At 45.0% G+C, this 26,760-nt stretch overlaps 1 protein-coding gene across 3 annotated transcripts in view; it reads left to right on the forward strand.

Annotated features, from left to right (window-relative positions):
* The window catches only part of SPTBN5 (spectrin beta, non-erythrocytic 5), a 436,876-nt gene that overhangs the window by 61,417 nt on the left and 348,699 nt on the right, over positions 1-26,760 (forward strand). For all 3 annotated transcript variants that reach the window (XM_069732520.1, XM_069732522.1, XM_069732521.1), the window contains exons 4-6: positions 7,990-8,106; positions 8,973-9,130; positions 10,225-10,453. In XM_069732520.1, the coding sequence (XP_069588621.1) occupies positions 7,990-8,106; positions 8,973-9,130; positions 10,225-10,453 (504 nt within the window). The remainder of the gene's footprint in view (positions 1-7,989; positions 8,107-8,972; positions 9,131-10,224; positions 10,454-26,760) is intronic.

Genomic DNA, 26,760 nt, shown 5'->3' on the forward strand with positions numbered 1-26,760 from the left:
AATCATTTAGAAACAACAATACTAATGTTTTAACTCAGGAAGAGTTCAGAAATCAATATTTTGTGGAATAACCATGATTTTTAATCACAGCTTTCATGCGTCTTGGCATGCTTTCCACCAGTCTTTCACACTGCTTCTGGCGCAAAAATGCAAGCAGTTCTTCTTTGTTTGATGGCTTGTGACTATCCATCATCCTCTTGGTTACATTCCAGAGGTTTTCAATGGGGTTCAGGTCTGGAGATTGGGCTGCCCATGACAGGGTTTTGATGTGGTGGTCTCCTAATTTTTGCCAGAGCTGTATATAAAATGAAATATACAAACTGACAGACAGGTACAGAGAAGGAGAGAACCCTTTGACATCTATAATATAACGCTGGGAGCGTCACTCTGTCCGAAGCCTCTATAGACTGCGCAAGCGCAAGCGCCGGCGCAGTCTGGGCCTCACAGAGCGACGCTCCCGGGAGATCGCGGTGTGCGTTCTCACTGAACACACACCGCGATCTCCACCGCAGAAGCAGGGACCGCCAGGAGGGTGAGTATCGGCCTATATTCACCTGTCCCCATTCCATCGCTGAGCGGCGCCATCTTCCCGGTCTTCGGTCTGTGGCCTTCAGTTCAGAGGGCGCGATGACGCACTTAATGCGCGCCGGCGCCGCCCTCTGACTGAACAGTCACGGCCAGGAGACCGGGAAGATGGCGGCGCTCAGCGATGGAACGCCGGACAGGTGAGTATAGTAAGTGCTGGGGGGGCCTGAGCTGGCGGCGATACCGGCACCTGACCCCCACAGCGCGCCGGTGTCCCCGCCTGCTCAGGCCCCCCAGCACTCGGCGCCGAGCGGGTCAGAGGCAGTATGGGGACGCAGGATGGAGCAGCACATAAGGATGGGGACGCAGGATGGAGCAGCACATAAGGATGGGGACGCAGGATGGAGCAGCACATAAGGATGGGGACGCAGGATGGAGCAGCACATAAGGATGGGGACGCAGGATGGAGCAGCACATAAGGATGGGGACGCAGGATGGAGCAGCACATAAGGATGGGGACGCAGGATGGAGCAGCACATAAGGATGGGGACGCAGGATGGGAGCAGCACATAAGGATGGGGACGCAGGATGGAGCAGCACATAAGGATGGGGACGCAGGATGGAGCAGCACATAAGGATGGGGACGCAGGATGCAGCAGCACATAAGGATGGGGACGCAGGATGGAGCAGCACATAAGGATGGGGACGCAGGATGGGAGTAGCACATAAGGATGGGGACGCAGGATGGAGCAGCACATAACAGGATGGGGACGCAGGATGGAGCAGCACATAAGGATGGGGACGCAGGATGGAGCAGCACATAACAGGATCGGGACGCAGGATGGAGCAGCACATGAGGATGGGGACGCAGGATGGAGCAGCACATAAGGATGGGGACGCAGGATGGAGCAGCACATAAGGATGGGGACGCAGGATGGAGCAGCACATAAGGATGGGGACGCAGGATGGAGCAGCACATAAGGATGGGGACGCAGGATGGAGCAGCACATAAGGATGGGGACGCAGGATGGAGCAGCACATAAGGATGGGGATGCAGGATGCAGCAGCACATAAGGATGGGGACGCAGGATGGAGCAGCACATAACAGTATGGGGACGCAGGATGGAGCAGCACATAAGGATGGGGACGCAGGATGGAGCAGCACATAAGGATGGGGACGCAGGATGGAGCAGCACATAAGGATGGGGACGCAGGATGGAGCAGCACATAACAGGATGGGGACGCAGGATGGTGCAGCACATAAGGATGGGGACGCAGGATGGGAGCAGCACATAAGGATGGGGACGCAGGATGGAGCAGCACATAACAGGATGGGGACGCAGGATGGAGCAGCACATAAGGATGGGGACGCAGGATGGGAGCAGCACATAAGGATGGGGACGCAGGATGGAGCAGCACATAAGGATGGGGACGCAGGATGGAGCAGCACATAAGGATGGGGACGCAGGATGCAGCATGAACATAAGGATGGGGACGCAGGATGCAGCATGAACATAAGGATGGGGACGCAGGATGCAGCAGCACATAAGGATGGGGACGCAGGATGCAGCATGAACATAAGGATGGGGACGCAGGATGGGAGCAGCACATAAGGATGGGGACGCAGGATGCAGCAGCACATAAGGATGGGGACGCAGGATGCAGCATGAACATAAGGATGGGGACGCAGGATGGGAGCAGCACATAAGGATGGGGACGCAGGATGCAGCAGCACATAAGGATGGGGACGCAGGATGGAGCAGCACATAAGGATGGGGACGCAGGATGGAGCAGCACATAAGGATGGGGACGCAGGATGCAGCATGAACATAAGGATGGGGACGCAGGATGCAGCATGAACATAAGGATGGGGACGCAGGATGCAGCATGAACATAAGGATGGGGACGCAGGATGCAGCAGCACATAAGGATGGGGACGCAGGATGCAGCAGTACATAAGGATGGGGACGCAGGATGCAGCAGCACATAAGGATGGGGACGCAGGATGGAGCAGCACATAAGGATGGGGACGCAGGATGCAGCAGCACATAAGGATGGGGACGCAGGATGCAGCAGCACATAAGGATGGGGACGCAGGATGCAGCATGAACATAAGGATGGGGACGCAGGATGCAGCAGCACATAAGGATGGGGACGCAGGATGCAGCAGCACATAAGGATGGGGACGCAGGATGGAGCAGCACATAAGGATGGGGACGCAGGATGGGAGCAGCACATAAGGATGGGGACGCAGGATGGAGCAGCACATAAGGATGGGGACGCAGGATGCAGCAGCACATAAGGATGGGGACGCAGGATGCAGCAGCACATAAGGATGGGGACGCAGGATGCAGCAGCACATAAGGATGGGGACGCAGGATGGAGCAGCGCATGACAGGATGGGGACGCATGATGGAGCAGCGCATGACAGGATGGGGACGCAGGATGGAGCAGCACATGACAGGATGGGGACGCAGGATGGGAGCAGCGCATCACAGGATGGGAGCAGCGCATCACAGGATGGGGACGCAGGATGGGAGCAGCGCATGACAGGATGGGACGCAGGATGGGAGCAGCGCATGACAGGAAAGGGAACGCAGGATGGAGCAGCACATGACAGGATGGGGACGCAGGATGGAGCAGCGCATGACAGGATGGGGACGCAGGATGGAGCAGCACATGACAGGATGGGGACGCAGGATGGAGCAGCGCATGACAGGATGGGGACGCAGGATGGAGCAGCACATACCATGATGGAGACAATATACCAATATAAATGCTCGCCACCCGGGCGTAGAACGGGTTCAATAGCTAGTACAAAAATAATGTGGTGTCTATAATTTTGTTTGTGTGTCATCCACTTAAATCATATGGTCTTGGTATACACATGTGCTATGTAATATCTTGTAGAGCTGAATCTGAAGACCATGGACTTAAAACAAGGATTACTTATTTATGGGTATATTAGCCATATAGGCAACCTCTCCATAGGTTACTTATGTATCGTATTCAATGGTAATTTTACATTCTACTGAAATATCAAAAATAAACCTAATTGAAGCATTCGGCATATAAAATAACAATTTTGTTTTTTACATCAATGTTTAGAAATCCTTAAAATCTACCTTTTTGGTCTTTCACAATGATCTGGCATTGTGAAGTTGGGTTTAATCCAGCAGCATGTTTAGTATAATATATTTATTTTTTAAAATTTTATATATTTTTTTTTACATTTCTATGACAAAAAGCTGTACTTCCTCTGAAGAATAATGTTCACAAAAGTTTTCTTTAAAGGAAATCTGTCCAGCAGGATTTTGCTAAGTAATCTAAGAGCAGCATGATTTTAGAGGCAGGAAGCCTGATTCCAATGATGTGTCACTTACTGGACTGCTTGGTGCAGTTTTGATAAAATCCCTGTTTTTTCTGCTGTAAATGTAGCAGTGCTCAGAATGCAATGTATAACTCCAACCACATCCCTAGTTGGCAGCCTCCTGTGTACACTGTCAGCCAGCTGCCAATTACTGGTGAGGGTGGGGTTACACAGAGTAGCTGGACTGGCTTGCATGTGACATGTAGTCCTGCTGATAAAACACTGATTTGTTTTAAAACTACAACATACAGCCAAATAAGTGACACATCTCTGGAATCAGGCTCTCTGCCCCTACATTATGCTGCTCTCAGATTAAGTTGCAAAAAGCTGTTGATAGATGCCTTTTAAGATATAGTGTTGCATTAAAGATGTGCTTGAACATTAGTTTTTATCTGCTAATTAAAAAAAAAAAAAAAAACAAGTACCAACTGCACCAGCCCTACTAAGAATAGGTGCTGGCAATCTAATTTATGTCAGTACCAAAATGCAGATTCTGTGGACTTGTAGTTATACACCCGCTGTAGTTATCATTGTGTAATAACCAGAAACCTGGACTGTTGCTACGTTATTACTACCAGAGGACTTACAGTAAGTTCGGTAGTCCAAAGAAGCAAACCATATGATAATAAAATACACAGCTTTATTTTAAACAAGCTGAAGAGTCCAGCGTTGCCCGGGCATAGTATCTAACTGTGGTTAGTTATAACAAATTATAATGATTATATCTATTTATATAAAGCTGAGTGTATAGCCTGCCCACACCGCATAGCCACACTCACTTTAATATCCCTCATCACCCATCATTCAGAGCTACCGGACTACTACCCCTAATATCCCATATCATCCCATCAGAGCCACTGGACTACTACCCCTAATATCTCACATCATCCCATCATTCAGAGCCACTGGACTATTACCCCTAATATCTCACATCATCCCGTCAGAGCCACCGGACTACTAACGCTAATATCCCACATCATCCCATCATTCAGAGCCATGGGACTATTACCCCTAATATCTCACATCATCCCGTCATTCAGAGCCATGGGACTATTACTCCTAATATCTCACATCATCCCGTCAGAGCCACCGGACTACTACCCCTAATATCCCACATCCTCCCGTCATTCAGAGCCATGGGACTATTACCCCTAATATCTCACATCATCCCGTCATTCAGAGCCATGGGACTATTACTCCTAATATCTCACATCATCCCGTCAGAGCCACCGGACTACTAACGCTAATATCCCACATCATCCCGTCATTCAGAGCCATGGGACTATTACCCCTAATATCTCACATCATCCCGTCATTCAGAGCCATGGGACTATTACTCCTAATATCTCACATCATCCCGTCAGAGCCACTGGACTACTACCCCTAATATCCCACATCATCCCGTCAGAGCCACTGGACTACTACCCCTAATATCCCACATCCTCCCGTCATTCAGAGCCATGAGACTATTACCCCTAATATCTCACATCATCCCGTCATTCAGAGCCATGGGACTATTACCCCTAATATCTCACATCATCCCGTCATTCAGAGCCATGGGACTATTACTCCTAATATCTCACATCATCCCGTCATTCAGAGCCATGGGACTATTACCCCTAATATCTCACATCATCCCGTCATTCAGAGCCATGGGACTATTACCCCTAATATCTCACATCATCCCGTCATTCAGAGCCATGGGACTATTACTCCTAATATTCCACATCATCCCGTCAGAGCCACTGGACTACTACCCCTAATATCCCACATCCTCCCGTCATTCAGAGCCATGGGACTATTACCCCTAATATCTCACATCATCCCGTCAGAGCCACCGGACTTCTAACACTAATATCCCACATCATCCCATCATTCAGAGCCATGGGACTATTACCCCTAATATCTCACATCATCCCGTCAGAGCCACCGGACTACTAACACTAATATCCCACATCCTCCCGTCATTCAGAGCCATGGGACTATTACTCCTAATATCTCACATCATCCCGTCAGAGCCACTGGACTACTACCCCTAATATCTCACATCCTCCCGTCATTCAGAGCCATGGGACTATTACTCCTAATATCTCACATCATCCCGTCATTCAGAGCCATGGGACTATTACCCCTAATATCTCACATCATCCCGTCAGAGCCACCGGACTTCTAACACTAATATCCCACATCATCCCATCATTCAGAGCCATGGGACTATTACCCCTAATATCTCACATCATCCCGTCAGAGCCACCGGACTACTAACACTAATATCCCACATCCTCCCGTCATTCAGAGCCATGGGACTATTACTCCTAATATCTCACATCATCCCGTCAGCCAGAGCCACTGGACTAGTACCCCTAATATCCCATATCATCCTGTCAGAGCCACCAGACTACTACCCCTAATATCCCACATCATCCCATCATTCAGAGCCATGGGACTATTACTCCTAATATCTCACATCATCCCGTCAGAGCCACCGGACTACTAACACTAATATCCCACATCATCCCGTCAGCCAGAGCCACTGGACTAGTACCCCTAATATCCCATATCATCCTGTCAGAGCCACCAGACTACTACCCCTAATATCCCACATCATCCTGTCAGAGCCAACATTGTCAGGTTGGCGCTGTTACACTGATTAAAATGATACCTGGGTTGGAGAAATTCGTCTTCTGTTTTAATTTTTAAGTTAATGAGATGCTTCGTGCCAGACAAAGAGAAGTTTCTGATTCTGGGCTCCCCTGCAGTCTGTGGCAGACGGTGGTCTGTGTCGACACATAATAAATTGTGTTATTTCCAGCTTTACAAAAGGACGATAACACCATAGAAATGATAAGAATAACAGAACTCAGTTAACACAATTGTCTAAAAGGAAAAGTCTTGCTCATAGCAACCAATCACAGCTCAGCTTTCATCTTTTAAACAGCTCTGGTGAAATGAAAGATGTAGTAATTGGTTGAGGAGTGGGCGGGGCTATGTGGAGTGGGCGTGACCAATACATACACACACACACACACACATACACACACACATACACACACACATTCACTCAGCTTTATATATTAGATATATTTTTTTAAAAAATCATTAAAAATAACTAAAGAAACCATAATTAAAGAAAACAAAAGAGTTTGGGGTGTGGGGATCTCTCCTTCAGTTCCAGTGCTTTAGTCCCTCTATCTCAGTGCTCATTTGGCTTTACTCTCTATGCAGGTAATGTTTCCATACTTACATCCCTTAATATTTTTGTACTTGTTTAAGAGTCAATAACTGAGGTGTTTATGTCTTGCTTAAATAGGATATCTGCTGCACACATCATGTAATGTAATAGAATCCACTCTTTTGAGCTATATACAAAAACCGTATATAACTCTATATTTATTGGGATCAGTACTTAGGTCACTCTAGCTCTAGATATTCACATTTGGTCCTTCCATTGTGTTTTATGCTTTGCATAAAGTAGTACTTCTAATCAATATTGTTATTGAATCTTAGAGCTTTATATTTACCACTAGATGGTGGCCCGATTCTAACGCATCCGGTATTCTAAAATATGTATGTAGTGGTTTAAATCCCGCGTCAATTCATGGCTGGACTGCGCCAGTCGCTGATTGGTCGACCAATCAGCGACGCGGGATTTCCGTTACAGACAAACAGACAGAATTAGACTATTATATAGTAGATTCCTTTTATATGATTCCTTGTACACCAAGGTGAGGGCACTCCCCTCTGGACACTTTTGTTTTCTTTAATTATGGTTTCTTTACTTAATTTTAATGATTTTTAAAAAAATATGTTTAAAATAAAGCTGTGTATTTTATTATCATATGGTTCGCTTCTTTCGACTACTTACTTTGTAAGTCCGCCGGTGGTAATATATTGTTGGAAGTGCCATACCCGTTGATTTCTATGGACATAACTTTGAAACCCTGTAGCTAAATTAATAGCATCTCTCCACACCTAAACAATAGTGTTACAGACTAAGGTATAATAGCTGCTAGGATTGCTTGTGAATTTATTATTTCAGTATTTAAAGTATTTATGTGTTTTCCATATACATATATATATTTTTAATATCCCAGGTTCCTGTAAAATTAATTGGGCCAGAAAATATTGTGGATGGAGATAGGACATTAATATTGGGCCTTATTTGGATTATTATTCTTCGTTTCCAAATATCTTCCATTACTTTGGATAAGGTAAATATCATATAAAGATGTTATAAATTATAATATTCAGTGTATTTATGGCATTTTTTTTTAATTCACCCACTGACCTCTATGGGCAAGTGTTGTCTGTAAATCGCAAGGGGCTTGTGTTTTATTTAATTTGAACACTCGGTCATGTGAATACATTTCTATTCAATAATTGCGTTGTTTGTGCTCTAGATATGCAATCCATTTTGTACACTGACATAAGGTTCACTTGGCTGAACATACCCTGATGACAGCAACGGGCAGGAATACGGAGTACAAAGATTTCTATTATGTAGACCGGGGGAAACTATCTACAGTCTCAGGAAGGGCAAAGTAAATTGCTGTAGAAAAGGAAGAAAGCACAAAAAGAAGAATTAAATGCAGGATAGAAGCTGTTCTGATATATAAAAGCAAGTGAAGACAGCAGCACCGTGGATACATACAGCCAGCCTATATTACTGGGAGAGACACTCCCACAAGAGAAAATTCTAACACATTGATTAGACTGCAAACTGCACATCAGGGGGTCTAAATATGAAGGAATGAAAATTGCAGACTGCAACTTTTTCCACGTCACATGTGTTCACAGTCTTTAACACTACTAGAAGTTTGGTCTATGTATAAAATACAGAATAGATCAGGATAGGACTTGATCTGAGTTTTTTACGGATCTCAGAATTTCACGGACGTGTGATCTGCGAGGTTATGTGGGTCTGAGTTGTGTCTGATGAAAAAAAATGAGACACCACTCTGCCATTTTGGATGTGTGCATTGACCCTTAAAGGCAAATAAGTCAGAGTGTGCTTCCCCCAGCAGTCCTATGTCAGCAGTAATCAATCATTTTAATTCTGTTTTGTCATTTTTAACAGGATGAGTTTGGTGCAAGTGCCTCTAAAGCGTCAGCCAAAGAAGCTCTTCTTATTTGGTGCCAGATTAAAACAGCCCCCTACTCAAATGTAGATGTACAGGACTTCTCCAGTAGCTGGCGGGACGGCCTTGCATTCAATGCGCTCATCCATGCTCACAGGTATTTCTTTTTAATTCGTAGCGTTTGTGAAAATGTATAAGGTTAAATTATTGAGTTAGAAATTTTCTTTTCTTTTCGACTCCTCTGTTTTCTGGGGGGGGAACTGTTCCAAGTTTTTGTATTACAAGAACTAGACCAATCAAGTTTGAATCTGTCTTTTGTCACCTGTGTCTACACATTATTCAGAGGGTTTCTAGTAAAATCACTGCCTCTTTATTTAGAGTTATGGCAAATGTAAAACCATTAACATACATCATAACATATCTGTTTGACCTTTGCTGCACCATAAACCTGATGTGATCAGTATGATCAGTTTTACAGCACATCATATGTTTGTCGGAAGAACAATTATCTGAGAATTCTTTGTATTTAAAGATTTATAGAACACACAGTTTCAGATATTGTGCAAAAAAACAAAAAATAAATAAATGTTCCATTGGATATTTGTCACTTACATGTATATTCTCATGATGTCAAGCAGAAGCACACTGCTCCCCCAACCTTCCTGATTGCTGGGGGTTACTGGAAACCTCTACTGCTTGATTGACAGGTCAGCAGCATCATCTTCTTCTGCTTCTGATGCTGCTATATGAGGCAGCTAAGCATTATAAGTATAGTGCAGCATTAAAAATGTAGCCAGGAGCTAAGTGCTGGCTCTAGCAATCCCGTCCGGCCTCAGGGCAGTGCTTACAAGTTCCATTGAAAAGATATTGTAAGCACTGCATAAAATATCCAGTTAAGATAATGGCGATAACCCTTTCATTGTTGTTTTTGTTTATTTTTTTTTTTTTTTTTATCATATCATGTCACACATACACCCTGACAGACCCCCAACCAGACTGTACCTCCAAAAATGCAGTACACTGCATATAAAGAACAGCTCTGTAGATCTTGAGTCTCAGGTCATAACATAGTGTTAATTAGATTTTTTTATTTTATTTTGTGCCGATACTTCTGATTGAGTCCAATCGCTCCGCCATTTACGGCAGATGCTATTCTTACAACTATGTTGCAGTCGGACGACTGCATAGTATATAATCCTAGTGCTTTCTGATCATGTCCAAAGTTTGCTTGCAATGTTCTGTCTCCCACAGGCCTGATCTCATTGACTACCATAATCTCAAATCAACCCAACCCTTGCACAACCTAAATAATGCCTTCAATGTGGCTGACACCAAGCTGGGCATATCCAAGCTGCTGGATGCTGAAGATGTCGTCATCCCACATCCAGACGAGAGGTCCATAATGACATACGTGTCTCTGTATTACCATTACTTCTCCAAGATGAAACAGGGTCAAACTGTTCAGAAAAGGATCGGCAATGTGAGTTATTAACCTTGTATATAAAATCTTATAAGAAAAGTGCTAAAAAGAGTCCATCATTTTGGCAAATTTGAATCACACATTTGCTTTTGGTGATCTGGAGGTTTAGGAAACATCAGAGATAATTTGCAGACCCCAAATTATATCCCTCTGTATTGATAATTCTCTGTAGCATGTGAAAAAGGTGATAATTTAAGAGGATGCCTGTGATATTTTTATAAGTCAAACATAGAAAATTAATCTCCAATCGCTGCAGTTCAACATTTAAATGTTATAATTCCATGATGTGATCGCCAGTTGCTGATGCACTGAAGACTGTGTCTAAGCTTTGTAGTTGATCATTAAATTCACTATATACTATATACTGCATGTTGTGTGTGTCAAAGCATCACAGCCTGGCAGGTCGCGTGGATCCCCCCACTGTTATCTTTTTGTTACAAGCAGCTCTCTGCTGTCACCTATCGCCTGGACAATTACGCGATTGACCGACTATTATCTGAGGAAGCTGTAGGGAAGCTAACCATGAGCGTATGGTATATACCTCTCGAATTCCATGGAAATTTATACCCCTGCAGGGGTAACTCCACAATAACCCAAGAACTACTTGCTGCCACCATGAATCGCTTTCTGATCGATTGGATGCTTTTTTAGGTAGCGTATGGCTTCAGGGTTGTTGTTTAAAGAATTAAAGGAAAATAACTATTATATTTTAGATTTAATCCAGAACAATAGGCAGTGTTTATAAAAAAAATATACAAAATATTTTTACAAAGGGGACAAAACAATACAGCATATACAGTTACATAACAAACAAGATTAACAAAAGAAATTTACAGAGATGATTCAGCTTAGCGAAGGAGATTGTAAATGTCCAGTTAACGGGATTGTGTTTAGAGTTGCAGGGATGGGGATGTCGTCACAGACAGGAAGCAGATCAAGGGTTAACAAATTTATTAACAGATGTAAACTCCACGCAGGGAGGAAATAATTATGGGAGATAGGGTATAAAGCAATACTGGAACTGGTGGGGTGAATAGGGGAAACAGGGGCTAGGCGAATGTCCAAAGGAGAAAAAACGTAACACGCACACAGCAGTTACTGGTCTCACGTATGAGTCACCTCCAGGGACGGAGGACAGCGGGTACGTAGCTTTCCATTCCACGGGCGAGAGTTTCTTTATTTCACATTGACACTATTCCAGTCCTTGAACTATTTGCCACCAAACAAATTGATCATGGTTACATCGATTAGGGGGTATGCCAGCTGTTGCTCGTTCGGAGCGCCATAAGTCAGTGGGAGTAGATGAGTCCATTTGAGTAGTTGAATCAGGTTTTAAGGGTGAGGACGAAGGTATACCCATTTCCTCTGGGATGGCAGCTTCAGGTACCGCAGGTATTTGCCCTTCTTCTAAATCTCCCGGAGGTTGTTCAGGGTCTTCTTCTTCTTCACAATCGACAATGTCCGACGGGACTATTTCTGGGACATCTGGCATCTCCTCAACTGAGTCAACTGAGTCAGGATCTTTGGACAAGCAGGGCCATAACATATTTCGATTAACTATTCCAGTGGCAGTGTTCTCTCCTCCCTCAGGTTGGATCTTGTAAATGTGCTCCTCGGAATTGATTTTCCGCTTCACCGATACGGGTTCTTTTCCCACCGAGTCTCCAGTTTATCTTGAGGATGTTTATCTCATACCAAGACACGGTCCCCAGCCTGAAGAGCTGTCCCACGCAGAGTTGCTGCTTCTGTATGTTCCAGTTACTGAAACCTGGTCAGCACCAGATGATGTAAGGTCTGTAGCTGATGACGATGTTCTCGGACTCAGGTGGACACCCTCGTCCATGGGTAGTCCTCCTCTGGTTCCAGCTTGGTAATCTCTCTTCCTTGTCAGCCAAACAGTAAAGTATAAGGCGTGTAGCCGGTGGTGCTGTGCCTTCGGTTGTTGTACACACACACTAACTCAGCCACAAACTCAGGCTACCAAGCTTTTCAGTCTTCTTCCAGTGTCCTTAACATCTGAATCAGGGTGTGGCTGAACCGTTCGCAAGCCCCATTCCCTTGGGGGTGGTAAGACGTCGTCTGGGTTTTCACAATCTGATAGAACCGGTGTAACTCTTCCATCACTTTCCCGAGAAAACAGGCACCTTGATCGGAGTGGATCCGCTTCGGGCAGCCGTATATCTGGATGAAGTTCTTACGATGGCGTAAGATGGCATATGCAGCGGATATGGTGGTCTGGTCTCGTGTCGTGGTCACATCAGAAAACTTCATGATCTGTCATCACCAAGCAATGTTCGTATCCCTGATGAGCTGGGCCAATAGTCAGATAATCTATCATTAACACGTCCAGTGGGGCAGAAGTCACTATGGTCTGAGTGGGAGCCCTCTGTTCCGGTGGCTTGGCGAATTTACAGTTTCTACATAGCCGACAGGTCTCCTCTACTGCACCCTTCAATCAAAGATGGTAGACTAACCTTTGCAGCCACTGAAACATCTTTCCTGGACCGAAGTGCGCTCCTCTTTCATGTGCTTCTGTTGCTACTTTAGCCAGCAACGCTTCAGGTATCAATGTCTGCCAGGTGGCGCCCAGCTCCCACTGTAGTTGAACTCTCCGACACAATATTCTGTTAAGGTAAACAGGATTTTAGAAAATCCAGCTTCCAAAAATATCAAAATTTTATTGAGAATAAAATCCAAAGTCCAATAACATGGTTCACAGGAGAATGAGTAGCAGCAGGCTACGCGTTTCGAACAGTGTGTTCTTTTTCAAAGCTGCTCACTATGCATCACAGCATGGTTAAATACAAGCTGTAACCAATCATAGTGGATAAGTCTATCACCTGTCACATAAGTGAATTTATGCAATAAAAACATCAAAATAACAAAAAACCAAAAAGTAAGAAAACTAACATGCGAATACACAGAAAATTACATAAAAAAATATATACATGAGTAGTTTTCTCCTGTTTACCTTATCATTTCATGTGATGACTGCACAGTATCCGGGCTTCCCCCACAACACATGCCTAGTAGGTGAGCTGGTTTTTCATTCTTTTTTCTTAGAATATTCTGTTCCTCATCTGTAGTCTTTCCCACTGCCACAGCATCTGCAGGGCTCCCCGGGACAGAGCATCTATCTCCTGCTGGCTGGGTAATCGCTTTGTCGACACCCATTGTCTCATTCAAGCAAGATCTTCGTCTTCTTGTTGTATTCGGACCCACTCGTCATGAGATTGTCCCAATATGCACCTGCTCCAGCGTAGCTGCCATTGTCCTGGCAAAATCTCGGAACTCCGGGACTTCTTTAGCCTCCAGCTCTTCGTCCCGGTTAGGTCCAGGCTTCCTATGGGTCACTTGGGATAAGGCGTCAGCGTGGGTATTCTCAGCCCCTCTCTTATATGTGATTTTATATCGGAACTTCGCCATCTGAGCCACCCAAAGTGGCTCCAACGCCCCAAGTTTTGCCTTTTCCAGATGGGCTAAGGGGTTGTTTTCTGTGCGTACCAGGACTTCGGAGTCGGACAAATATTCGGCAAACTTCTCTGTCATAGCCCACACTAATGCCAACAGCTCTAGTTTAAAGGAACTGCAGTTATCCAGGTTTCTTTCGGAGTCATGGAGGGACCAACTCGCGTAGGCAATCACACGTTCCTTTCTTCCTTTCCACTCTGGATTTGGGACAGCACCTCTGAGTCCATGCAACCTTCCATCAGTAAGAAGGATAAACGGCTGGGAGAAGTCAGCATTGGCCAGCACTGTTGCCTCGGGCAGAGCCAATTTCAGGGCTTGAAACGCTTCCTCCTGACTAGTGTTGAGCGATACCGTCCGATACTTGAAAGTATCGGTATCGGATAGTATCGGCCGATACCCGAAAAATATCGGATATCGCCATTACCGATATCCGATACCAATACAAGTCAATGGGACATCGAGTATCGGAAGGTATTCTCATGGTTCCCAGGGTCTGAAGGAGAGGAAACTCTCCTTCAGGCCCTGGGATCCATAGGGATGTGTAAAATAAAGAATTAAAATAAAAAATATTGATATATTTACCTCTCCGGCGGCCCCTGAACTCAGCGCGGGTAACCGGCAGGCTTCTTTGTTCAAAATCAGCGCTTTTAGGACCTGAGAATCACGTCCCGGCTTCTGATTGGTCGCGGGCCGCCCATGTGACCGCCACGCGACCAATCACAAGCCGCGACGTCACCGCAAGCTATTAGCGCGCTCATTTTTGAAAAATGAGCGCGTTAATGACTTTCAAAGACGTAGCGGCTTGTGATTGGTCGCGGCCACGCGACCAATCACAAGCCGCGACGTCACCGCAAGCTATTAGCGCGCTCATTTTTTAAAAATGAGCGCGTTAATGGCTTTCAAAGACGTAGCGGCTTGTGATTGGTCGCGGCCGCGACCAATCACAAGCCGCTACGTCTTTGAAAGCCATTAACGCGCTCATTTTTAAAAATGAGCGCGTTAATAGCTTGCGGTGACGTCCGGCTTGTGATTGGTCGCGGCCACGCGACCAATCACAAGCCGCTACGTCTTTGAAAGCCATTAACGCGCTCATTTTTAAAAATGAGCGCGTTAATAGCTTGCGGTGACGTCCGGCTTGTGATTGGTCGCGGCCACGCGACCAATCACAAGCCGCTACGTCTTTGAAAGCCATTAACGCGCTCATTTTTAAAAATGAGCGCGTTAATAGCTTGCGGTGACGTCCGGCTTGTGATTGGTCGCGGCCACGCGACCAATCACAAGCCGCTACGTCTTTGAAAGCCATTAACGCGCTCATTTTTAAAAATGAGCGCGTTAATAGCTTGCGGTGATGTCGCGGCTTGTGATTGGTCGCGTGGCGGTCACATGGGCGGCCCGCGACCAATCAGAAGCCGGGACGTGATTCTCAGGTCCTAAAAGCGCTGATTTTGAACAACGAAGCCTGCCGGTTACCCGCGCTGAGTCCAGGGGCCGCCGGAGAGGTAAATATATCAATATTTTTTATTTTAATTCTTTATTTTACACATCTCTATGTATCCGATACCGATACCCGATACCACAAAAGTATCGGATCTCGGTATCGGAATTCCGATACCGCAAGTATCGGCCGATACCCGATACTTGCGGTATCGGAATGCTCAACACTACTCCTGACGCTCTCCCCATTGGACAGTTCTGTTCTTTACACTGGACGGCACTCCCTTCAACAGTTCTAATAGCAGGTTGTGAGATAGTGCTCCCTGAGTGTATTGGTGGACCCTTGCTTGGCCACAGGATTAAAGCACACAGGAACATTTTCTTAGGTAAACAGTCTATTTTGTCTATTAACTCCGCATAAACCACATAACATAAAGTTTAATTCATTACATCCACGAACATATCATGACCACCAGTCTGTTCATGTAGCAGATAAACCTCTCTGCCGTATATTACAACCCCCCTTGTCTGACGTTACCTTCCAGGAGCTCTGCTCGTCAAGCTGACTTCTTGTCAGTCCTGGCTTCCCCAACACAGAAGCCATCCCAGGCTTTGCAGGTACACGGTCTCACCACATGTTTTTCAGGAAGTCTGTCCATTACTAGGACCTTCCAACACCGACCATGTCACCACACCACAGTCTCATTATATTGCCCATAACCACACCCACAGGTGAGGTACCTATCACATGGGCGTATCACGTGATCGTGACATCACTGCAGGTCCTTAACCTTAGGGAAAATTCAGCCCAAATCTTATCCTGCTGGGAGAAATATATCTTCCACCCAGCACTATCCTTTTCCCTGCACCACAAGGTTCACAATACGAGTAAAGTTCACGAATCGCCTAAAGTACCCAGTGAGTCCTAAGAAGGCCCGCACATCTTTTACAGTCTTCGGGGTAGGCCAGTCTTGCACTGCCGCAATTTTCTCACGAGACGGTCTCACTCCTTTCGCAGAGACTACATGCCCCAAATATTCGATTTGTGTGCGGTACAGATGGCACTTCTGGGGCTTTACGTTTAATCCATGCTGTTTAAGGTGGCTCAACACTTGTTCCAGTCTTCGGAGATGTTCCTCAATGAAGCAGCGTAGACAATGATATTGTCCAAATAAATGAGAGTGGCCTCGAAGTTTAGGTCACCTAAGCACCTCTCCATTAGTTGTTGAAACGTACCTGGCGCATTAGCCAGACCAAACGGCATCCAATTGAACTTGTATAATCCCATAGGAAGTATAAAGGCCGTCTTTGCTCGATCCTGCTCAGACATTGGTACTTGCCAGTAGCCACTGGCAGATCGAATGTGGAGAAATATTTGGCATTTCCCAGGGTGGACATGGACTCTTCAATCCATGGTAGCGGATAGGAATCTTGTGCAGTGCAAGCATTGAGTTTACGGTAGTCCACACAAAAAGCGTACCATCTTTCTTCTGCACCAGTACGATAATGGCAGCCCATGGGATCTGACTTTCTCGGATTACACCATTTCATAGCATCTAAGACAACATTCCTTTCACTTCCTGATACATTTGCGGTGGAATTTGGCGGTATCTTTCTCTTATGGGTGCTGTGTCAGTTGGAATCTCGTGCGTGATTGCTGTGGTGCAACCAAAATCGTCTTCATGACATGCGAACACACCCTGATATCACCGTAACATAGCTTCCACTTGCTGGACCTGCTGTGACGTGAGTTCGTTGAGTTCGACCCGCATTTGTTCTAAAATTAGCCGTCCCTCTCGCAAGTGTTGAGGCTCGGGCACCAGGGTAGTATCTACTGCCATCATCCAAGGGTCTCCCTGTTTTACTGTCAATTGCACAGCCTGTGGTGATATCAATTCTTCCGGCATACCCACGACTTGGGCCACTTCGCTTCTGGGTGGGAATGTGATGTCATTTTCCCCCAAATTGACACATCGTACAAGGACCGTTTCATCGTGCACAGTAGCTAACATCTGCGCCACTATTAGCCCCGGGGGTAGTTGTTCTGCTTTGGCAAGCTCAATCTGAACCTCGACTCCTTCCAGAGGGGTACAGGCCCGGATGGGCAGGGTAAGCACTGTTTGTCCTAGTGGCAAATATCGATTGATACAAGCCGGGGCAAGTACTTTCCCTAGAGTTTTCCCACCACTGGAGGTCTCTTGGGCTTGAGCCACCCAGATTAGCTGCCGAAAAAAATCTCCTTTGTGAGGTGCGAGGGCTCCACTGTCTAAGAAACATGTCTGGGGACGCGTTGATAAGAAGACTCCTGAATTATTTTAACACGTTCATGCCTAAGGTGACAGTGTGTCCTTTACCCGCATCTTCAGCGGTCAGCACCACTCCCTTTCAGCCTAGATCTTTACTCTTGACACTCCCCTTGAGAAAGCACATCCGCGAAACGCGTGTTGGGGCGTTCTGTGGCATCACAGACAGAGGCTTACAGCAACATGGGTAAGATCAATTTATGAATTACTGCTCCATTTTTTTTTCTCCTGACCTGGTGGAGCCTTACTATGATCATTTAACTGTGTTGCAGCCTGAATTTTGGTCTGTTCCAGTACATGTATGGACTTGATTCTCTATTTTTTCTATACCTCATACATGTCTCATGGCACACACGGTTCTTGTATCTTTATATTTGTATGTCATTTTTAATAAAGATTGAAGCTTTTTATTAATTGTTTCTTTGTTAAGTGGTGTTTTTTGGATAATTTTTATCCTTTTTTTGATGTCTTATGTTTCATGAATACCTATTTACTATTATGAGGTAATTGCTTCAGGCTATGTGAGGCCCCGCTTACAGATTGATATGTTGGTGGACACTATTTTGATTACATGGTTTCCTATGCGGTGGACTTTGGGAAAATGGCTGCCGGGGGTGGTGCATGCGCAGATGGAGATCTCGGCACCAAGATATATCAGCATTATAAGACGCACCCCCATTCCCCACAAAATTTGGGGGGGAAAAGGTGCGTCTTATAATCAGAAAAATGCAGTAAATGGAGCCCAAAACAAAAACGTACAAGTTGAACAAAAAAATTAAGAAATAGTTATGGCTCTTCAAATTTAAATATGAAAAAAACTAAAGCAAATAAAAAAATGTATGTGTTTATAAACTTTAGTGCAAAGAAATTGTTCATGCGTTCCCTATACGAGCTGATGAGACGCCAGATGGCATTTTCCATTGCAGTTTGAAAAATAAACTTTGGTTACTGATTACGGTAGTTGCTACGGGTAATGCTTGTATTTTGTTTCCACATTTTTCATATATAATGCCTGTGTGTTTCTACGTGATTGAAAACATCTGTATTATGTCAGTAACGAACAGACCTCATCTCTGAGACTTACATTTTCCACTGTCACAAAAGATTTTCTATAAACTATACAGTAATATTTTAGCAATGTGCAGACAGATTGGTGGTAGTTCCTCTGCACGTTTCCTTTGGCAGCAACCCATCCAATCTAGTTACAATTTGTGTCATTCTCACATATCACTGCTTTGTGCCACTCATACTTCAAGCAATATGCATAAAAATGATAATCTATACAAATTGATTAAAAACTGGAGGAAAAAAAGGAACGCAAATAGGGCATTATCCAGACATCAGGCATATAACTATGCAGAAACTGCTCACTTGGTGGTGTTAGGAAGCACAACACTAAAGCTATGTGCACACGTTGCAGATTTGCCTGCGGATTTTTCTGTACTAAATCCGCAGCTCTTGGCAGAAAACGCAGATGCGTTTTGATGCGTTTTTTTGCGCGGTTTTGATGCGTTTTTGTATGCGTTTTTGAAAGCTAAATAAAGATGTATTATTGAAAAAAAAAGATTTGTGATGTCATGTCTTGTCCAACCTCCTCTTTTACATTTGTCCAACCCACACTCCATTACACACATAGATAGACACAGATAGATAGACAGACAGATAGATAGATAGATAGATAGATAGATAGATAGATAGATAGATAGATAGATAGATAGATGGAATGAGATAGATAGACAGACAGATAGATAGATAGATAGATAGATAGATAGATAGATGGAATGAGATAGATAGATGAAGATAGATATATGGATAGTTAGGCTACTTTCACACATCAGGTTTTTGCCGTCAGGCACAATCCGTCGAGTTTTGAAAAAAACGGATCCTTTTTTTTTTTTTCGCCGGATCCGTTTTTTTCTTATAGACCGGGATCACACATACGCGAGATACGGCCGAGTCTCGCAGGTGAAATCCCTCCTCTGGCGCCGGCACTCGGGAGCGGAGCGCGCAGCCACACAGCAACCCATGGAGCTACATGCTCCGCTCCAGAGTGCCCGCGCCAGAGGAGGGATTTCTGTTGTGAATTCCGCTCTTGGGCTCCCTCCGGTGGTTGTAAGTGGCACTTTTGTGAGTTCTGCTCTTGGGCTCCCTCTTGTGGTTTCAAGTGGTATGGCTGCTCCTTGGAGTTAGCTGTCTTCAGCTGCCTCCACTTATCGTCTCTTCTGCTCGGCTATTTAGGCCTGGCTTTTCCTTCAGCCAGTGCCACTTGTAAATGGTTCCTGGTTGGATTCACATCTCTTTGGAGTTCCCTGTTATCCTGACCAGTTCAGCAAAGCTAAGTTTTTGCTTGCTCTTTTCTGTCCATAGATTGTGGACTTATCCATTCTGTGCTTTCTATGTTTGTCCAGCTTATCAGTGTGAATTAATTCTGTCTTGCTGGAAGCTCTGGGAGGCAGATTTTCCCTCCACACCTTTAGTCAGGTGTGGAGATTTTTTTTGTAAACTCTGCGTGGATTTTTGTAGTGTTTTATACTGACCGCACAGTATTCCATCCTGTCCTATCTATTTAGCTAGACTGGCCTCCTGTGCTCATCCTGGTTTAATTCTGTGTATGTCTTTTCCCTCTCCACTCACAGTCATTATTTGTGGGGGGCTATTCTATCCTTTGGGGATTTTCTCTGAGGCAAGATAGCTTTCCTGCTTCTTTCTTTAGGGGTAGTTAGCTCTTAGGCTGTGATGAGATGCCTAGGGAGAGTTAGGAGCATTCCACGGCTACTTCTAGTGTTGTGTTGAGCTTAGGGACTGCGGTCAGTACAGTTACCACTTCCTTCAGAGCTTGTTCCATGTTGCTCCTAGACCACCATATCATAACAGTACAAGTGGCCAAAAATGAATTAAATGCATCTCAAAAGAAGGAAAAGAAAGTTCTGAACCATTTTTTTTTCTGTGCTCTGGTTTGTCTTTTTTTTCCTCTTGATATCTGGGTGGTTCAGGATATATGCTTTGGCATGGATGTTCAGGGTTTGTTTTCTCGTGTGGATCAACTTGCTGCAAGAGTACAGAGTATCCAGGACTATGTTGTCCAGACTCCGGATTTAGAGCCTAGAATTCCTACTCCTGATTTGTTTTTTGGGGACAGATCCAAGTTTTTGAACTTTAAAAATAACTGCAAATTGTTTTTTGCTTTGAAACCCCGTTCTTCTGGTGATCCCATTCAGCAAGAAAAAATCATCATATCCTTGCTGCGTGGTGACCCTCAAGACTGGGCTTTTTCTCTTGAAACAGGGGATCCGGCATTATTGAATGTAGATGCATTTTTTCAAGCGCTCAGATTATTGTATGACGAACCTAATTCTGTGGATCATGCAGAAAAAACCCTGTTGGCCTTGTGTCAAGGTCAGGAAGCGGCAGAGTTATACTGCCAGAAATTTAGAAAATGGTCTGTGCTCACTAAATGGAATGAAGAGGCTCTGGCTGCTATTTTCAGAAAAGGTCTTTCTGAAACCCTTAAAGATGTTATGGTGGGCTTTCCTACACCTGCCGTTCTGAGCGAATCTATGTCTCTAGCCATTCAGATTGATCGGCGTCTGCGCGAGTGCAAAGCTGTGCACCATATGGCAGTATCCTCTGAGCAAAGTCCTGAACCTATGCAATGTGATAGGATTTTGACTAGAATAGAACGGCAGGAATTCAGACGTCAGAATAGGCTGTGTTTTTACTGTGGTGATTCGGCTCATGTTATCTCTGATTGCCCTAAGCATACTAAGAGAGTCGCTAGGTCTGTTACCATTAGTACTATACAGCCTAAATTTCTCTTATGTGTGACCCTGATTTGCTCATTGTCGTCCTTTTCTGTCATGGCATTTGTGGATTCAGGCGCTGCCCTGAACTTAATGGACTTAGAATTCGCCAGGCGCTGTGGTTTTTCCTTGCAGCCTTTGCAGAGCCCTATTCCTTTGAGGGGTATTGATGCTACACCCTTGGCCAAGGATAAACCTCAGTACTGGACACAGATGACTATTTACATGGCTCCTGCACATCAGGAAGATTGCCGTTTTCTGGTGTTGCATAACCTGCATGATGTTGTTGTACTTGGATTTCCATGGTTACAGGAAGATAATCCGGTGCTGGATTGGAAAACTATGTCGGTGACTAGTTGGGGTTGTCGAGGAGTACATAGTGACGTTCCTTTGATGTCAATTTCCTCTTCCCCCTCTTCTGAGGTCCCTGAGTTTTTGTCGGATTTCCAGGATGTATTTGATGAGCCCAAGTCCAGTTCCCTTCCTCCGCACAGGGACTGTGATTGTGCTATTAACTTGATTCCTGGTTGCAAGTTCCCTAAGGGCTGACTTTTCAATCTGTCTGTGCCAGAGCATGCCGCCATGCGGAGTTATGTTAAGGAGTCTTTTGAGAAGGGGCATATTCGGCCCTCTTCGTCACCATTGGGAGCGAGTTTCTTTTTTGTTGCTAAGAAGGATGGCTCCTTGAGACCCTGTATTGATTATCGTCTTCTTAATAAGATCACGGTCAAATTCCAATACCCCTTGCCTTTGCTTACTGATTTGTTTGCTCAGATTAAGGGGGCTAGTTGGTTTACTAAGATTGACCTCTGAGGGGCATATAATCTTGTTCGTATTAAACAGGGTGACGAATGGAAAACTGCATTTAATATGCCCGAAGGCCATTTTGAATACCTTGTGAAGGCATTTGGGCTCTCTAATGCTCCATCTGTGTTCCAGTCTTTCATGCATGATATTTTCCGCAATTATCTTGATAAATTCATGGTCGTATATTTGGATGATATTTAGATTTTTTCCGATGATTGGGAGTCTCATGTGAAGCAGGTCAGGATGGTGTTCCAGATCCTTCGTGATAATGCTTTATTTGTGAAGGGGTCTAAGTGCCTATTCGGAGTTCAGAAGGTCTCTTTTTTGGGTTTTATTTTTTCTCCCTCGTCTATAGAAATGGATCCTGTTAAGGTCCAAGCTATTCATGACTGGATCCAACCCACATCTGTGAAGGGTCTTCAAAAATTTTTGGGCTTTGCTAATTTCTATCGCCGTTTCATTGCCAACTTTTCCAGTGTGGTTAAGCCCCTTACTGATTTGACGAAGAAAGGCGCTGATGTGACGAATTGGTCCTCTGAGGCTGTTGAGGCCTTTCAGGAGCTTAAACGCCGATTTACTTCTGCCCCTGTGTTGCGTCAGCCGGATGTTTCTCTTCCTTTTCAGGTTGAGGTCGACGCTTCTGAGATTGGGGCAGGGGCCGTTTTGTCTCAGAGGGAGTCTGATGGTTCTTTGATGAAACCGTGTGCTTTTTTTTCCAGAAAGCTTTCGCCTGCGGAACGCAATTATGATGTCGGCAATCGGGAGTTGTTGGCTATGAAGTGGGCATTTGAGGAGTGTCGACATTGGCTTGAGGGAGCTAAACACCGTGTTGTGGTCCTGACCGATCATAAGAATCTGATTTGCCTCGAGTCGGCCAAGCGGCTGAATCCTAGACAGGCTCAATGGTCCCTGTTTTTCTCCCGTTTTAATTTTGTGGTCTCGTATCTTCCGGGATCTAAGAATGTTAAGGCTGAGTTTTTCGCCTGATTCTCCTGGAGTCCTGCAGCCGTTTGGCATTCTTAAGGAGGGGGTGATTCTTTCTGCTATCTCCCCTGATTTGCGGCGGGTGCTTCAGGAATTTCAGGCTGATAGGCCTGACCTCTGTCCAGTGGGGAAGCTGTTTGTTCCTGATAGATGGACAAGTAAGGTAATTTCTGAGGTTCATTGTTCAGTGTTGGCTGGTCATCCTGGGATTTTTGGTACCAGAGATTTGGTTGCTAGGTCCTTTTGGTGGCCTTCCTTGTCTCGCGATGTGCGTGCTTTTGTGCAGTCCTGTGGGACTTGCGCCCGGGCCAAGCCTTGCTGTTCCCGCGCTAGTGGGTTGCTTTTGCCTTTGCCTGTCCCTGAGAGGCCCTGGACGCATATTTCCATGGATTTTATTTTGGATCTTCCTGTTTCCCAGAAGATGTCTGTTATCTGGGTTGTTTGTGACCGGTTCTCTAAAATGGTCCATCTGGTACCTTTGCCTAAGTTGCCTTCCTCCTCAGATCTGGTTCCATTGTTTTTTCAGCATGTGGTTCGTTTGCATGGCATTCCGGAGAATATTGTGTCTGACTGAGGTTCTCAGTTTGTCTCTAGATTTTGGCGGGCCTTTTGTGCTAGGATGGGCATTGATTTATCTTTTTCTTCGGCGTTTCATCCTCAGACTAATGGCCAAACTGAGCGAACTAATCAGACCTTGGAGACCTATTTGAGATGCTTTGTGTCTGCTGATCAGGATGATTGGGTGTCTTTCTTGCCGTTGGCCAGGTTTGCCCTTAATAATCGGGCTAGTTCGGCTACTTTGGTTTCACCTTTCTTTTGTAATTTTGGTTTTCATCCTCGTTTTTCTTCTGGGCAGGTTGAGCCTTCTGATTGTCCTGGTGTTAATTCTGTGGTGGACAGGCTGCAGCAGATTTGGACTCATGTGGTGGACAATTTGACGTTGTCTCAGGAAAGGGCTCAACGTTTTGCTAACCGCCGTCGGTGTGTTGGTCCCCGGCTTCGTGTGGGGGATTTGGTTTGGTTGTCTTCTCGTCATGTTCCTATGAAGGTTTCTTCTCCTAAGTTTAAGCCTCGGTTTATTGGTCCTTATAAAATTTCTGAAATTATTAATCCGGTGTCTTTTCATTTGGCTCTTCCAGCCTCTTTTGCCATTCATAATGTTTTCCATAGATCTTTGTTGCGGAGATATGTGGTGCCCGTTGTTCCCTCGGTTGACCCTCCTGCCCCGGTGTTGGTTGAGAGAGAGTTGGAATATGAGGTTGAGAAGATTTTGGATTCTCGTTTTTCAAGGCGGAGGCTTCAGTATCTTGTCAAGTGGAAGGGTTATGGCCAGGAGGATAATTCTTGGGTTGTTGCCTCCGATGTCCATGCCACCGATTTGGTTCGTGCTTTTCATTTGGCTTGTCCTGATCGGCCTGGGGGCTCTGGTGAGGGTTCGGTGACCCCTCCTCTAATGGGGGTAATGTTGTGAATTCCGCTCTTGGGCTCCCTCCGGTGGTTGTAAGTGGCACTTTTGTGAGTTCTGCTCTTGGGCTCCCTCTTGTGGTTTCAAGTGGTATGGCTGCTCCTTGGAGTTAGCTGTCTTCAGCTGCCTCCACTTATCGTCTCTTCTGCTCGGCTATTTAGGCCTGGCTTTTCCTTCAGCCAGTGCCACTTGTAAATGGTTCCTGGTTGGATTCACATCTCTTTGGAGTTCCCTGTTATCCTGACCAGTTCAGCAAAGCTAAGTTTTTGCTTGCTCTTTTCTGTCCATAGATTGTGGACTTATCCATTCTGTGCTTTCTATGTTTGTCCAGCTTATCAGTGTGAATTAATTCTGTCTTGCTGGAAGCTCTGGGAGGCAGATTTTCCCTCCACACCTTTAGTCAGGTGTGGAGATTTTTTTTGTAAACTCTGCGTGGATTTTTGTAGTGTTTTATACTGACCGCACAGTATTCCATCCTGTCCTATCTATTTAGCTAGACTGGCCTCCTGTGCTCATCCTGGTTTCATTCTGTGTATGTCTTTTCCCTCTCCACTCACAGTCATTATTTGTGGGGGGCTAATCTATCCTTTGGGGATTTTCTCTGAGGCAAGATAGCTTTCCTGCTTCTTTCTTTAGGGGTAGTTAGCTCTTAGGCTGTGACGAGATGCCTAGGGAGAGTTAGGAGCTTTTCACGGCTACTTCTAGTGTTGTGTTGAGCTTAGGGACTGCGGTCAGTACAGTTACCACTTCCTTCAGAGCTTGTTCCATGTTGCTCCTAGACCACCGTATCATAACAGATTTCACCTGCGAGACTCGGCCGTATCTTGCGTATGTGTGATCCCGGCCATAGAGTTGCATTAGCGCCGGATTGCGCCTGATGGCCACTCGTTTCATCCGTCAAAAGAAACTGTTTCTGGCGGATGGAGAAAACGTACAGAGGAAATTTTTTTCTGTCTGGCGAACGTATGAAAGTGATATGTGAAATGATGACTCCGGTCTCCGAATCTGGTTTTTCATGCATTTTTTCCATTTAAATCATGCACATTTTCTGTTCTCTCTCTCGCTCTCTCTCTAAAAAAAACAAACGGATCAGTTGCATCAGTTTTTCACTATTTGCAAAGGATCCGTTTTTTCAAAAATTCGCTCGTTCCTGCATGACGGCAAGGATCCGTTTTTTCAAAAATTCGCTCGTTCCTGCATGACGGAAACAAACTGATGTATGAAAGTAGCCTAACTATCCATATATCTATCTATATCTATCCATCAGGCAGGATCCGGCGAATTTTTGTAAAAACAGATCCGTTGCAAATAGTGAAAAACTTATGCAACTGATCCGTTTTTTCAGAGAGAGAGAGAACGGAAAATGTGCATGATTTCAATGGAAAAATGCATGAAAAACCGGATTCGGAGGCCGGATTCATCATTTCACATCTCAGTTTCATATGTTTTTCGCCAATCCGTCACTGGGCGTTTTTTCGCCGGACTGAAAAAAACGTTTTTCTGTACGTTTTCTTCGTCCGCTGGAAACAGCTGTTCTGACGGATCCGGCAAAAAACGGATGAAAAGTGTGGCCATCAGGCGTAATCCGGTGCTAATACAACTCTATGAGAAAAAAACGGATCTGGCGGAAAAAAAAACACGGATCCGTTTTTTCAAAACTCACCGGATTGTGCCTGACGGCAAAAACCTGATGGGTGAAAGTAGCCAGATAGATATATGGATAGATACATCTGTGTATCTATAGATATATCTATCTATCTATCTATAAATATATCTATAGATTGATATAGCCATAGTTATCCATCCATAGATATATCCATAGTTATATCTATAGATATATCTATACCTATATCCATAGTTATCCATGTATAGATATATAGATTTATCTTTGGATATATCTATAGACATATCCATAGATATATAATAGCGAGGCCTATGTTTCTAACTGAACGTTTAATTTAAAAAAAAAAGTGTGGGCTCCCGCGCAATTTTCAGCGCCTGAGCGGGGAAAGCCGACGGCCGGGGGCCAATATTTGTAGCCTG

Source organism: Ranitomeya imitator, chromosome 1 (assembly GCF_032444005.1).
Source record: "Ranitomeya imitator isolate aRanImi1 chromosome 1, aRanImi1.pri, whole genome shotgun sequence".
Taxonomy (NCBI): domain Eukaryota; kingdom Metazoa; phylum Chordata; class Amphibia; order Anura; family Dendrobatidae; genus Ranitomeya; species Ranitomeya imitator.